Raw genomic sequence first — 16,067 nt, forward strand, 5'->3', positions numbered from 1 at the left:
TAGTTTCATTTATGCTGATACGTTTTGAATTGTTTCAAATAATAGTAAATAACATCAGCATAAAACAAACACGTTTGTCATGTTTACACGGTGCCCTGTAATTTAACTCTGCTACTGCTACTGGATCTTTATCTTTACCAGACATGACCGATGTGGTGATGATGGACATGACAACAGCTGCGTCCTACAGCGATGACAGGGTGGTTCGAATCTGGGATTTAACCAGGGAAGCAAAGACTCACAGTGACGAACAAGAAGACGTTATAGACTCATGGGCCACGTGCCCTGTCGGCGATGATGAAACTGATAACGTGGAAGATGAAAACAAAGCAAAGCCCATTGAAATCAAGTATGTTTATGACACAAATTATCTCATTATCTGTGTAACGCGAAGTACTATGCCCTCCGTGGGCAAGCATACATGATGAATTGAAGAAGGAAATATATTAATGACCTACATATATTAGTCTAGCATATAGATTTTCAACAATTGCAATTATAGTTACACATTATCCTTGTCATTGCTAGCACCTGATCCCAAGATTTGAGAAAAACCTCATCCTTCTGAAAATATATTTGTATTGAATTTTAGCCCCGTAAAGCTCAAGGGTCCAAAAACCGTTTTCACAATTGTATTTTTAAGGGGTTTGAAGACCCTTCCAAATCCACGCTATGTTCTGCTGAAAGCCAGTCGACCCACGACGAAATACCTTCAAGTGTACGATCTGCTAGTGAAGAAGGTAGTCAGACACATCAAGGTGGTAAGTAATGCAATAAACAATCATTTCATTTTTTTCATGTTGGGATAAGGTGAAGTGAGGTGAAATGGGGTTTACAGTCGCATTCAAGATTATTGCATTCATAAAGCGGGGTGTTTTAGCAACAGAATGAAGGAAACACATGGCCTTCTTTTCAAAAAGCATGCTTTGGAATGGTTTTTGTTATTGTATCCCATTTCTGTTATCATATTGCAGATTGTTAGTGAAAGTGCTTAACTGAAAGGACGTTTAAATTGCCTGTTTTTCAGGACCTTTTGCCGTCCAAAATCACCCCCCTTGAAGACAGCATGCACATCCTAATACCAGTTAAAAGACGACTGAAGGTTGTAGACTTATCATCTGCAACTCTCCTGAGAACGTTCGAAGGGAAACTGCCAAAACACAGTACAGATTTCAGTCTAGTTGCAAACAAGAAAGGTTGGTTGGTTAATGATCATTACAATAATCACAAGAAAAGGACCAACCATGGATTCCAGTGAAAGGTTTTGGAAACAGTTGTGGTCAATCCCCGGCAACTGTAACCTCGAGGAGTGAGTGAGTGAGGTTTTACGCCGCGTTTAGCAATATTCCAGCAATATCACGGCGGGGGACACCACAAATGGGCTTCACACATTGTACCCATGTCGGGAATCGAACCCGGGTCTTCGGCGTGAAGAGCGAACGCTTTAACCACTAGGCTACCCGACCGCCCCGTAGCCTCGAGGAATCATTGGTAGAGGAATATAATGATTGTGTACACGAAAAAATAAAATCACCATTGTTGGGTTTCATTACACCTGATTGCCTAAAGAATGTCATTAAAAAGTCCATATCTAATACGGCGCCAGGGCCTGATGGTATTCGAAACCGGTTTTGGAAACTGTTCCCTAGTGTCCAAATACCATCGCAGTTTAATACTTCACTGTTTAAATTCTCTTGTGGGTACATGGGATGTTCCGCCTTGGTTGTGCAAAGGTCGAACAATACATCTCAAAAAGAAAGCTGATTTGACTGATCCCAAAATCTTCCGCCCTATTACCTGTCTGAATACACAATTCAAAATATTTACAGGGTGTCTTACAGATTTTGTGTCGTGATACTGCGCATCCAATGACATTATTCACATGGAGCAGAAACGAGTCAGAAAGGGATGTTGGGGTAGTAAGGATCAATTACTAGTTCAGAAAATGATCCTTGAAGAGGCTAAAACTTACCCCGTAACCTCTCAATGTGTTGGATAGACTCCAGAAAAGCTTATGATTCTGTACCTCACAATTGGATTTTGAGGTCACTAGAAAGTATTGACCTCCCCGAGTGACTACTTATTTTACTCCAGTCTTTAATGATTTGCTGGGCAACACAACTTGAGATGTATTCGCAGGGGCAGATGGTGATTCCGGAACCCATTTATATTAGAAGAAAAATATTTCAGGGCGATTCTTTTAGCCCTTTGCTTTTCTGTTTGTCACTAAATCCTTTAAGCTTTTTGCTCAGCAAAGAGGATGGTTATCACACGGGACCTCCTCAGCACAGATCCCCAACACCCCTCCTTTACATGGATGACCTTAAAGTTATTGCCAAAAAAGGATCTACGCTCAAAAAATAGATTCTGCTTGTCGAGTCCTTTTATAATGATATCGGCATGTTCCTTTGGACTCGACAAATGCAACATTCTTCATTGGCAAGGTAGAAGAGGAAGGATCAGTCAGTTTACTTGGGAAAGGAGTTATTGACCATCTCGTGGAAGGTCAGGCGTACTTAGGGATGCAGATTTGGGACAAACTCCAGAATACCCATATCAAGAACAAACTTCGGGCAGAGTGCAAATGTAGACTTTAGAAAAGAGTTCAGAGCTGAATGCTCACAATGAAGTCAAAGCCACAAATACTTATGCTGTGCCCATCCTTTTGTATTCTTTTGGTGGTGTTGATTGGACAAAACAAGACATTCAGGGTATTGACACCCTCACACGAAGAATCATGGCAGACAATAGATCCCGCCACCCTTCCCTCAATCGCTTATATTTACCAATCATAATGAGAGGCTCTTCGAGATAAAATTGGGTTTTTCAACTTTTGTCTGATGATGCTCTTATATAACATGTTAAGACTCATGATGAAAACACGGCATTCCACAGTTTTCTAAAACGAGCCAAGGATGTGGGACATAATCTCAGTGTCAGTGTTGATTATATTGATGGTTCTGTACTGCTGGATGGTACAGAAATGAGGGTCAACCAAGAGAAGTGCCATACCAAATCGGACCAGTTATCCAAGGAGAAGCTATCGGAACGACTACTGCATCGAGTTTATGTGCAGTGGGTTGAAAGGATCAGCAACCCTGCTGTGTCCTTCGCTTGGATGAAGTCGTCTGCCTGAAAAGGATTATTTCATGATCCCTAACTTTTTTTGAAGAGAAAGTGTTAGACGATTGATCATTCTGTAAAACTTCATAATTCACATCACCATTAATGTTATCGAGTTTGTTTTATCACATAAAGCACTGTACAATGCTACACCGGCATGCCATGTAATGTCTCCCACTGTGTTACTTTGCATTCGCAAGGGATTCACATTATCAAAGCGTAAATCTGAAAGATCTCTTTTCTCGTGTCAGCGGGCAACTTATCAGCTATTTGAAAGAAATTGGTCTGTATAATCAAATTTAAATATGTATGGGAATAATTAAATGCTTTTTTTTAAATGTGGTGTGATACTATTATCTACTGACTTTATTGAAGGCTCTGTCCAGGGGGTTAAAGTATCGTAAAAATTATAGTCCCCCTGTGTTACACGTAATGCTATCATAATCGATGTAACTATCATCGACCAGTGTTTTTAAGCCAACTCATTGCTGAGTTGTTGTTTTTATTGGCTGGTATTATTCACAACCACCAGTGGCTAAAGTGATGACGTAAATCCTGCTGGTGTATCATGCATGAAGCAGAGGTACTGTAAGTTTAAAACTGTATATATAATATTGATATGCTCAAATATGTTTCATAAATTGTTTCTAAATATATTATTCTCAAATATGTTTCACAAATTGTTTTTAAATAAACATTTGCATTAATAACTAAATTGTAAATATATTAACTTGGTCTCGTCGCGATATGGCTGAAACAATGTCGATGCGACATTAAATTTTAACTCACTCCCTCACTCACTGTTGCACGTTGTATTTTTTTCTACTCATTCATATAATAGAAGTTGCGACTTTCACAAGAGGATACAAGGGAATCAAGCTGTATGATCTTGCAACTGGAAAGACACTGGCCGTAATGGAGGCACAGAACACAACGAAATTTAAATACATGACGGTGAGCAATAGTGGGCCAGTACTTTCTAGAAGAGTAAGTGAATGTTTGGTTACATTCAACAATATCACAACTATCATGAATGGCTGTGTATAGTAATCTCCGAATTGCCCAATGCACTGAAATTACGAAGAACTGTTCTGTGGAACCAGAATGTTAATATATAATGTTATAAGGTTCCTAGTTCTGACAAGAACATTTAGGCATCCTTTCAACGTTAGTTGTGCTCCGCAAGTGGACAACAATATGTTATAGCTACATGATGACACGAGACTGTGTATACAAAATATCAGCAAGCTATGGCGCATGAGGGGGGGGGGGGGGGGGGGGGGGGACTGATATTTTGTATACACTGTCGAGTGGTAAGCATGTTTTATCTAGTGGTAAACGAGCATACGCCTGAATGAGGACACATCCGCACAAAATAATTCTGGCGCAGACTCTAATTCATTATTTTAAAATGTCTGACATAAAGGGCCCAGACCTTTTATTCAGATCACGAATATCGGTACAACTTTGTGTCAACATCGTTTTACATTGTATTACTTACCCGTGAAGATCCGGGTTAGAATAGGTCTTCATCAACCCATAAGTGTCATACAAGGCGACAATGCTTGTCGTAAGAGGCGACAGACGGCATTGGGTCGTTAGGCTCGCTGAGTTGGTTGATGCATGTCATCGATCCTAATTGCGTGGATCGATGCTCATGACATTAACCACTGGAATGTCTGTCCGGACTCGAGTATGTACAGACGGCCGTCATATAGCTGCCAAGAGGAAATAGAACGAATGGGCACACTATTTCCAGCAACCCATGCTTGCCGTAAAAGGCGACTATTATTGTCGTAAGAGGCGACTAACGGGATCGAGTGGTCAGGCTTGCTGGTTGATGCATGTTATCGTATCCCAATTGCGTGGATCGATGCTCATGATGTCATGATCACTGAATTATCTGGTCCAGACTCGATTATTTACAGGCCTCCGTCATATAGCTGAAATATTGCTGAGTGCGGCGTTAAACAACAAACAACAGCATTGTTATTTATTTTTCCTGACTTCGTTTGATATTTTTACATTCTGTTGTGCGAGGGCTACCCAGGCACCAGCCAAATCTGCCTTCATTTGCGAAACCAGTCAGTGATGCCTCAAACGTGTGGTGAAATTTCAGATATAACATATGTGATGTCTGATACATTATGGCCTGTTTTCAAGTGTAGCATTTATCGCCATGAATGCATCAAAGGACTTTATGCAAGCTGGTAGATATCTTATTGATGCAAGACGTTACCTCATTGACAGTCATTTGTGACTTTTTATCAAAAACATTTTTGCTGCTATTTTACTATGTCAAAGAATAGTTTTACCAAGAATCTATAATATTCTTTTGCTGTTACTTTTTGCTGCGAATCTTATAGTTCTATGAGAAACTATCTCTGTGTTCAAACTGGAGATCACCTCATAACCTCTGTGGTGTGGCTTCTGCTGCAGGCTGGTGAGAAGGGCACAGTCCTGGTGGCGGCTATACATGGCGGGCCTTGCTACGTATTCGACATACCAAAACGGACATGTTTGCATAAACTCAACCTTCGTCATTTCAACTCACATAGTATGTACATCGGCGACGTTGTTTTTACCAACGACGACGCCTATTTAGTGTTCGAAGTCAAGACACGCCCTCAAAAGGCACCTGAAGGTAGTCGCGATGTCTACATGCCACTATGCTGGGATATACAGAGAAGTAAGTGCACGGTCACAACCAAATAAAGTCCAATTCTTTGATATCTTTACAGAAAGTGAATTGACAGATGGCCAGGACGATATCTGCCCTATTTCCCTTTGCCAGATGACACAAAAATAATAATAAGATATTATTTTCGGTTAATGCTACTCTTTTAGGGACCTGTCCTGGTCCTACCCTAACGAAAACATAGGCTCAGAACCAAGTGTTACATCAAGATTTAGAAGTTTAATTACGATAATTATGATATACACTACCACATGTATGCAGTGATAGTGCCTCAACTCACCAACCCCACGGAGATTCCGGGTTACAATTTAGGGGCCCAGCAAGTTTTTCGCACGAGTGCAATTTGTGAAGCCCATTTCTGGTGTCTAACGCCGTGATATTGCTGGAATATTGCTTTTAAAAAAAGCGTACAGCCATACTCACTCACTCACTCACTCACTATTGCTAAAACTCTCAACTATATATGTGTTTCTGTGCCGTTTTCAGACTGTATTCACAAGCAATTGGTTGACTATGAATACTACCTTAAAGCTATCAATAATGGCCAAAACGTCAGCAAGGTTGATGCTTTCCAACTGCTTGATAATAGGACAATAGCTGCCAACTATACTGATGCCCTCATTCGAGTGTTCGATCTACATACAGGTAGGTTAATCTTGAATATACGTCCGTTTGCACCTAGCATTGTATAATGCGGAATCAACATTGTTCTAGAAAATAATGATGCTTTGTATACAAATACACAAGGGTTGTTTCTGTCAACAAAGAGAAGAAGGATATAGCTTAATAGAAGCAAGTCCGCGTTTGCTTGTATGTGTATTTACACGGTCCTTTAATAACGAAAGGACAACGTTTCCCTTTAATTATTAGGTTGCCTTCCGGTTCTAAATTATTTAATATAAATTTAATTAGTAATATATTAGTAACTGTAACTATAAGTACATTATATATATATATATATATATATATATATATAATAAACATAGCTTGCTCGAGTACGTTAACTCTTAACACTTGGAGTACGACAAGTAGTACCTATGTGTTGTATCTTTATGACTTTTCCAGGAGAAGTGAAAAAGAGGCTTGAAGGACACCTCACTGCCAACTTTTCAGTTGTCAAAGATGGGCCTTTCTTGATGTCACATGGTATCGATATTGAAGACAATGTGATCAAGATGATTGACAGGACAACATTTGAGACTAGGGCCACCTTTTCATTGGATTATGAGGTTGGTTTATCTTCATTTCAGGTGTTCATAAACATAAAAATACCTAGCCATGGTTTGTTTGTTTGTTGTTTAACGCCGCACTCAGCAATATTTCAGCTATATGACGGAGGTCTGTAAATAATCGAGTCTGGACCAGATAATTCAGTGATCATGACATCATGAGCATCGATCCACGCAATTGGGATACGATGACATGCATCAACCAAGTCAGCGAGCCTGACGACCCGATCCCGTTAGTCGCCTCTTACGACAAGCACAGTTCGCCTTTTACGGCAAGCATGGGTTGCTGAAGACCTACATGTATTCTTTCCCGGATCGTCACGGGTCACCTAGACATGTACATCAATCATACATTTGAAAATGACTCCAGAACAATGGAAGTAAGACAGGTCATCTCTAATGGTATACGTGTGTTGTTCAATATCGCAGGTGCCACAAGACGGGTATTGTACAATTCTAATACAACCTGAGCTAAGTGTGTTAATTATGTCGTGATTTGACCTCTATCCTTTCTTTTTACATGCTTAAATAAGATTTTCTCTGAAGTAGGAAAACGATCTTTCTTTACTCACTTGATATACCAATCCTTCAAGACTCTTTTGGAAATAGTGTGCCAATTCGTTCTTTTTCCTCTTGGCACTATGCATCTTTAGAGATTAAAATTATGTTATTAATACGGCCTCGTGTCATTCCTTATAGATACAAGATTTAGTGCTCACCGAAGATGGCTACCATGCGGTCGGGTACTTCAACGAGTCCAAGAAACCAGTGCTATGGAGCCTAATGGGAGGATCTGAAGATGATCCAGCTAGGAAAGCATTCAAACCTTTATCAAGTTTCCCTGACATCTATGGACCTGACAGTAAGTTTGACAGTAATTGATACACAATCTTAATCTATTATTGGACATTGTTATTGTCATAAACCATCTGTTTTATTGACATACAGGGCAAACGTGCAAGTCAGATTAACAAGAATGAGGGACTGTATGAGTCAATGAGTATAGTTTTACGCCGTTTTTAATGTAATCGAATTGTGTTCCCGAACGTTAGCCTTCTGTATGACGAACGAATGCTAAAACCACAAGGTTACCCCACTGTCCAACCTTTACAAGAAATTGGATTGGATTTATATGATTGAATATACGCAGCGGTTCAACTACAACTACAACTGGAAATGGACACGGATGAGGAGGAAGACCCGGATGACCTTGACAAAGACATCGACGATGTGTAAAGTGACATCAAAGTCGACAGTGATGCTTCGAGTCCTCTGTCCTCTATCACTTCATCGAATGAATCTGATTGGTCAGATTTGGACTTGGATGAGATGCTATACGGGACGAAACGGGAAAGCGGGACAAAGAGGCAACGGACTGGATACTTGATTCGAGCTCTCATAATACAAAACAGTTACAATGTTATAGTGCAATATTGTACGTATGTAGGTTTGTGTATGCATATTATTGTATGTATGTCAGGTGGTGGCATTTCACAGATCAGAATGTTCAATATCGCCTTTCAGATGCTTGAAAGATTTCTTCAAAACTTAATACAAATAGGCTATAATATCTAATCTTCATAAATGTGAGAATACACTAATAGGACCCTTCACGGCTATAGTGTACAGAGGAAATAGAAATATCCATTGACTTCAGAAATAAGTGAATTCAGTCAATTTTCAATTCAGAGTTGTCATCTATTATTTCTGTGCTTATATTTTACAATAAGATTATAGTTCAATTGTGGCATTAGTAGTGTCTATATACCACAAGAAGACAGTAATAAATATATAATATTTAAATTGAAATTAACACTATGTACAGCTTATTCTTATGTCGAAATGTCTGTCACATGACCACGAAACTGACGTTCATGATCGTATGAACGATACATTTTGACATTCGTAAGTTTTTCACGCGACTCTTGACATGTCATTTTTCTGAAATCTTGAACTCAGCGTCATTGGGAAAAGTCAGAGTGTTTGACCACATGTCCGTTCACGAATCTCCTCAATTCTTACATGTAAACATTCATTTGAACATTTAACATACCTATGTATATATATGTAGTAGCATTAGTGAATTGGTTGTTTCCATTTTACCCTGATCACATTCTCTATAAGAACGCCTGTGATACATTTTACTTATTACTTTAGTGCGTGAGTTGGGTTTAACGCCGCTATATCACGGCGTGTCAGCTTAATGTGGGAGGAAAGCCACTTCGGTGAAACCCTCGAGCACGGATATGGTGCTGACAAACCTAGAAACATAATCGGGGCGAACCGGGATTCGAACCCACAATCATAGGTTCCTTGCGTGCCCAAGGGACGCAACCCTGGACAGCGAATCGCGGACGACTGTACTTATTACTTTAACACGGGAATAAAATTCTTGAATATAATTGGATTGATGTGTGTTTTATTTTATACTTTAGTGTGAAAGACTCTTTTGAAGTTGAAAAAGAGATACTTTCACTGCAGTGAACATAGCACTGTCCCTGGTAACTGCTGTGAACATAACACATTGACGGGAGTTACCTCCCTTTAAATTGTCTCCCTTTATCGTAAGTGTCAAGCCCGTGCACAAACTGTTGACATCCTGTTCCACATTGACAAAGCAAAAAAATGACAGATGTTCATTTATGGAGTTAATATCACTTCTCGCCGTTGTTTATGTATTCCCTGGAAAATGTTCCGTTATAAATTGTAAATTTCTCATTTAATTCGTCAATAGAGACTGTTCGTTTCGCAAAGCGCCATTTTTGTTATTTGACCAGCGTGTATTCTTTCGGTTCCAACAGCGGTATCCAAGTTTTCAAGAATATATTCTGTTAAGGTTGATTTTGAATATAATCATATCTAAATGTATGCTAAAGAAGTTTCGTGACACTAAATATTTTTTGGATACGTTTGTTTATATTTTTTAAGATTTTGAAAACACGAAACTATTTAAGTCGTAAATACAAGAGGTGGTCAACCGCCCCTGTGTATAAGGTAGGGAGAATTGACGTTTCAAGGTTTTACATTTGTAATGAAATAATTTAATTTTCCGGTAGACAACTACACACAATGTATATAATAAATAGGATATTCCGTGTGTCTCGCGAAATATCATGTTTCTCTCATTTCGTGAGGTGGGAAAATGAGTTATTTTCACTTGTGAAAATATCTCCTTTGCCCCCGTCACTCGACGAGAGAAACATGATATTTCACTTGAAACATGAACTATCCTCTATATAAATTGTTTGATAGGCATTACTTAGAAGTTGACGGATGACAAGATAGACACAATTTTTGTGGATAACAACTTCTTTAATACTGTGAAAAGCGACGTTTCGGTATAGATCCTTATACCGTTGTCAAGCAAGACTGTCTTGCTTGACAACGGTATAAGGATCTATACCGAAACGTCGCTTTTCACAGTATTAAAGAAGTTGTTATCCATAAAAATTGTGTCTATCTTGTTATCCTCTATATATTTTCATAAATAATACATTTTAAGACGAAAACCGATGGCATACCAATGACAACGCATACAATGACGCTACCAGCTTCAGCGAGCGTCCTACACATGAGTGAGTGAGTGTGTGTTATTTTATACCACGCGTACGGTCATCGATAATACAGTTATATCACCGTAGTCACTTAACCATCGAATCTGGACCAATGACCATTACCTGTGTGTAAGGTGTCATAGTTTGGCAATGATAGCGATTTGAATCTGTTTCGGCGCATAATCAAGACTGGGTACTCTCCTGCATTGGCATTTTGTATTTACTTGAAATGGGTCAATGTTTCCGCTGGTGGACGGAAGTCCTCGAGTTTCATCATAATTTCAGTAGCATTTATCTGTGTTCAGTCAACTACAAGGAAATGTTTGGGCCGAGACATCAACACTGTCCCCACTGTGCAGTAAAACGAATGTATTTGTTAGCCGTTTTTCTTTATTTAAAAGCAGTGAAATCTTTCTATTTGTACACAACAGACTATCGTGTAACTTGATTTTCTGATTGGCCGATCACTTGATTGTCTGGTTTGTTTACATGCCCCCCTTCGCATGTCAGGAGTAATGCTGTGTGGCGTCAGGCAATACACACTTACTTTTCATGCCAATTGTGTGGTTCGCCGTTAGGGCATGGCATGCTTACCCTTTTCGCGAACACCTGGTGTCACTACTGATCTCAAGTGGTCCATTCATATAATTGCTACAGCTATTTTGTCCTTTAAGCCAAATTGAAAATGTTTCGGCGGAAAATCAAGACTGATTATTCTCTTGCATTAAAATATTATATTTTACTGGAGACGTAATAGGATATCACTGATATTGATTTTGTTGTTTACTTATGCAATACCCCGATCGCCAAGCTTTGTTACTATTGTTGTAAATATTTGGTCTTGCACTACATGCTATCGTGTCATGTTATGAGAATTGGCCGGGCATAAACGACTACCGTAAAAACTCCGTAACTATACAAAAGTACAAGGAATTGAGGCACCATTTCTATGATAAAATTTTAACGAGTTGTCGTGGTACGAATGATTGTAAATCCCCATTGCTGAGGTCACACGGTAGAATACTTTGTTAACCTGAAAAGTGTTGTCGCCGTCCTTATATTCTCACTTCCGAAAGAAATGCACACCCTAAGTACGATATAACCGAAAGCGAACAGGTGATATATATATTCAAACCGTAGGGAGGACATTTCCAAATTTGACGCATCAGTGACAGCAATGATGTCCGATGCAATTCCCAATTTTGCCACCACATGTTCCCGTAATTTATTCAGGTGAACACTTGACATGCCTTTGCACGTTTTTGTGACGGGTGCCACCGATGGGGAAGGATACGCTCACCCTTTCGCGAACACTGGGTATCATCACTGTTTGATAGTGATTCATAAACACATGCTCATGATATAGTCGGAATCGTACAATCGACTCTGCTTAGCCGAGATTTCTATTGGACATGGAAAGGGTTTTGTCGCTTTATTTATAGTTCATTGCAAGTGTATTTGGTCTGTTGAGACCGTTTTTATATTAGTGACAGCCAGTTGGACGTGATAGGGGACCAAATGGACACAGAAATGGAAAGGGACGAGTACAGAGCAGTCATCAAGTTGGGTTTTTTTTATTTTAGAGAAAAGTACTCCCCAAGTAATTCATGACTGCATGTCACAAGTATATGGGGCTACGTTCCCTAGCTATTCCACTGTTAAATGTTTGACAGCTATGTTTAAGCCATGATGATGACCCTAGATCTGGATGTCCCTCAACTTCTATCAATGAAGATTCAATCAGGGAGTTAGAAAAACTTATACTGTCAGATAGACGTTTTACCGTTGCTGAACTTGACGATTACCTGAGAGATTCTATCAAAGAGAAACGGCAAGGAATGCTGACTGCTTGAGTTCTACTACTTAATGACAATGGATCTCCTCACACCTCGCGACTTTCAAAAACTGATGTGCGACAATATTGGTTCGCAGAGCTTCCTCACCCTCCATACTCGCCATACCTGGCACCAAGTGATTTCCACCTGAACCTCTTAATAGAAAATTATTTACTTAATTAAAGGTGTGTGACAGAGTAAATGTGACCAAATATAGTGCAGTTTTGATTTAAATTACTAAATTACAATTACTAAAAAAAAAAAAAAATACAATACACTAAAATAAATTTCATCACAGAAGCATGTAACACATCCTCCGTGATCATAAAACACTGACCACTGAGTCTATAAATGCACGTCTGAACGATACTACTGCACTGGTTGTCAAAAATATTTTGAAGGTAAACACATACCTTTACGAACGGTCCCATGGTTGTCGGGAACCGATAAACCTTCCAGGAATGACAAATAACCGATCATATTATTCCGAAATAAGTAAACATTTACGACGGTCAACAGCGGTGACAACCAAGCGTGGTATTATACTATGTCTAGCAGAGTTTTCGTTGGCTGTCGATCATTTCGAAAGCAGAACTAGTTCATGAGTTTAGGCATTTCACCGGAAATGGTGGTACCGGAAGTAGCGCTTCGCGAGACTTACGGGCCCTATATCACGGCGGGGGACACCAGGAATGAGCCTCACACATTGTACCCATGTGAGGACTTCGACGTGACGAGCGAACGCTTTAACCACCAGGCTTCCCCACCGCCACCAAAGGCATAAGGCTGATGGAATATTGCATCTTACTGGTGGAAGTTAAAAACTGGCTGTGTATACGTGAGACTGATTCCCGCATCCTTCTGGTAAATAATTTAGTCAATGTTTTAAAGACTTGCACTGACAACAACTTAATGTGAAGTGATCTTACCATGTAAGAGTAACCTAACAAAGATATTTTCTTTCCTTTCAATAATTGTCATGTATTCATGTTCTTCCCACTTCTAAATGCCCATACGCGTCGTGTCTGTACTCAATACAAATCGTGAGCTATAACCAACACTATGAGCCAGCTGTAATAGAGAAGTGTGACACAGCACCAGCTCCATGGAATGTTCCTTATCCCTATTGGGGTTTGTTTGCACACCCTATCCACGCATAAGTATACACCGAGACAATGGCAAGTCACTGACAGTCTGCTTCCTCGGGAGTGTTATTGGTAACTGCACGTGGTATGCGTTGGTGACTTGAAGAACTACTTTCAGAAATGGTTGCGAATACAGTACTGGATCAATAGCTTGACTGGAGGAGCCTGGAACTAACTGTGTGATCTGACTTGGATATAGGCCAGTCTACATACAGACCTGAGTTAACAGATTTGATGGAGACAGAACGTGAGGAGTTAGTGGTATAGCGTACATTATGTATACCGCGTTATATCGAAGGTAAGACAGCATTCATATATCATCGATCAAAATATTGTGTATATTTGAATATCAAGGATGGTATGTGGAGGGCTTAAAGAAACATACCGTATTCGACATAATAAGCGCCCAGGGCGCTCTCCAAATGAGAAATAGGGGACACTTTTTGGAATATTATTTTGGTGAAAAACAGCAGTGTTGAAAGATCGTAAATTTCGTGGTTTATGCTGACAGCCTGAAATATTTATATACGACAGATATATTTTTCCGGAATTTAATTTCCCATAATTAAGGATGCATATAACACACGTATTATACACGAATGAAGGTCTTGTTTACATTGATCAATCGGAATGGGTGCTAATTTGGATTATTCACTAGCCAGTATATTAGCAAATATCGCCGTGGGCGCATTTTACGTCGAATACGGTGCTGCAAAACGTTAATGACAGACCATCTACAGAACGAAGTTGATAATCCATCTATTTTGCATAATGCATATATGATTTAATATAAAAACTGTCAATATGTTAATATCTAATAACGAATGAAAGATGTTCCTCATAGCATTACATGGTTGATTACAAGAGGGCTCTCGGTTGTCATAGCAGTACATACACACGCGCGTCCCTAAACTATGTCGGTCATTCAATAGTATTGACCTCGGCAAACACACGAACGGCATGCCATTCAGCGGCCCGCTGTCGGTCTAAATTTACCTCTACAGTTAAGACATACGCCCACTTGTTAGGGATGATTGGCGGTGTCGTTGTTTGCTATTTACTGCGTTAAAACATCATTGAGGTTCACCGGGGCATACACTTGTCCAAGTGAGGACCCGTATTACACCTGTATGATGCCATCAAGCGTGACGGCGAGGGAAACCCATGGGTTGTGGTAACAGTGTACAGGCAACTCGCGGGCAACTGAGTCTCGCTGCTACGGATAGAAACACAACCAGTGAACGAGTAGGTTGAATGATTGTGCAAAGAGTGCTACGATGATATTGTTAATGACAGCATCAGAATATTTATCTGAGAGCACTAGTCTTTTTTTCTCAGAATCGACCTGAGGGCAGTTTCAATCACACTCAAAATACAGTCTTTAAAAATGAGGTCTTTGTCCTGAAGTATTAACCCGCTCACGTCGCTATATAAGTGCAATTATCTTGGACGCGACGTTAAACCCCATTTCACCTCACCTCCTAGAGTATTCAGATGTGCAGTATATACCAAACTGAACACGCACAAACATTTTAAAAGAATGTATTGTAAAATTAAGTAATGAGTGAGTGAGTGAGTGAGTTTGGTTTTACGCCGCTTTTAGCAATATTCCAGCAATATCACGGCGGGGGACACCAGAAATGGGCTTCACACATTGTACCCATGTCGGGATTCGAACCTCGGTCTTCGGCGTGACGAGCGAGCGCTTTAACCACTAGGCTACCCGACCGCCCCGTAAAATTAAGTAAAATGGCAAGACAAATGGTGTACTCGAGGATGTACTGCATCACAATGCACGATTTCCTTTCCGTAAAACATTATGACGTTGTAGCATGGATTGGCAATCGACGTTTCATTTCCTCTTAGGTTATCAGTTTCTATATGTTTACAGACTGAGTATCTAGGCTTTTTGTGGCTATTTATCTATCTTTTGTATCACGGTGTAAATTGAGGCAATGGTAAGAAATACATTGAGTAAAGCCGATTGTAATTGGTCAATGAAATGGAACAATGAACCTGCTGAATATATTATATTTAATTCAAAACGTCAACGACAGAGTATAACCAGTCTCGATTATCGACCGCAGCAAGTTTCAATAGGCGTAAAAGGCAAAATAGTGATTAATAATTACATGAATGGATAACTGAACATTAGTGATGGAACGAGGAGTTTGCGATAAGGGTAAGCGTGTCCTGCTCTAGGTGATGTGAGGTGAAATGGGGTTTAACGTCGCGTCCAAGATTATTGCACTTATATCGCGACGTGCATGTACGTGTGTGTGTTTGTGTGGCTGCTTGTACTAGTCCGGACTGATACCGATTTATAGTGCTAGCTCACTGAGATACCATGCCGCAGTTTGACATGAATATCCCACTCAGACACAGTATACTGACTCCGAGCCGACCAATCCTTGTTTTAGCCCCTTAATGCCGAGCGCCAGACAGGGTAACAACAAGTACCATCTTTTAACATCTTTTGGTAT

General features: G+C 39.8%; 1 protein-coding gene across 2 annotated transcripts in view; it reads left to right on the forward strand.

The window, feature by feature from the left end:
• LOC124119401 (NACHT domain- and WD repeat-containing protein 1-like) overlaps window positions 1-16,067 on the forward strand; it is a 55,809-nt gene that overhangs the window by 14,212 nt on the left and 25,530 nt on the right. Inside the window, exons 19-27 of one of the 2 annotated variants that reach the window (XM_046481892.2) lie at window positions 142-349; window positions 644-761; window positions 1,028-1,196; window positions 3,965-4,077; window positions 5,563-5,812; window positions 6,308-6,466; window positions 6,887-7,050; window positions 7,750-7,912; window positions 8,201-9,446. The exons of the other annotated variant lie outside the window; for it this stretch is intronic. Of the exons in view, the coding sequence (XP_046337848.2) occupies window positions 142-349; window positions 644-761; window positions 1,028-1,196; window positions 3,965-4,077; window positions 5,563-5,812; window positions 6,308-6,466; window positions 6,887-7,050; window positions 7,750-7,912; window positions 8,201-8,286 (1,430 nt within the window). The 3' untranslated portion in view covers window positions 8,287-9,446. Of the gene's footprint in view, window positions 1-141; window positions 350-643; window positions 762-1,027; window positions 1,197-3,964; window positions 4,078-5,562; window positions 5,813-6,307; window positions 6,467-6,886; window positions 7,051-7,749; window positions 7,913-8,200; window positions 9,447-16,067 lie in introns of those variants that run through there. 2 annotated transcript variants of the gene reach the window in all.

The sequence above is a fragment of the Haliotis rufescens genome, unplaced genomic scaffold (genome assembly GCF_023055435.1).
Source record: "Haliotis rufescens isolate VD_foot unplaced genomic scaffold, xgHalRufe1.0.p SCAF_21, whole genome shotgun sequence".
NCBI classification, from domain to species: domain Eukaryota; kingdom Metazoa; phylum Mollusca; class Gastropoda; order Lepetellida; family Haliotidae; genus Haliotis; species Haliotis rufescens.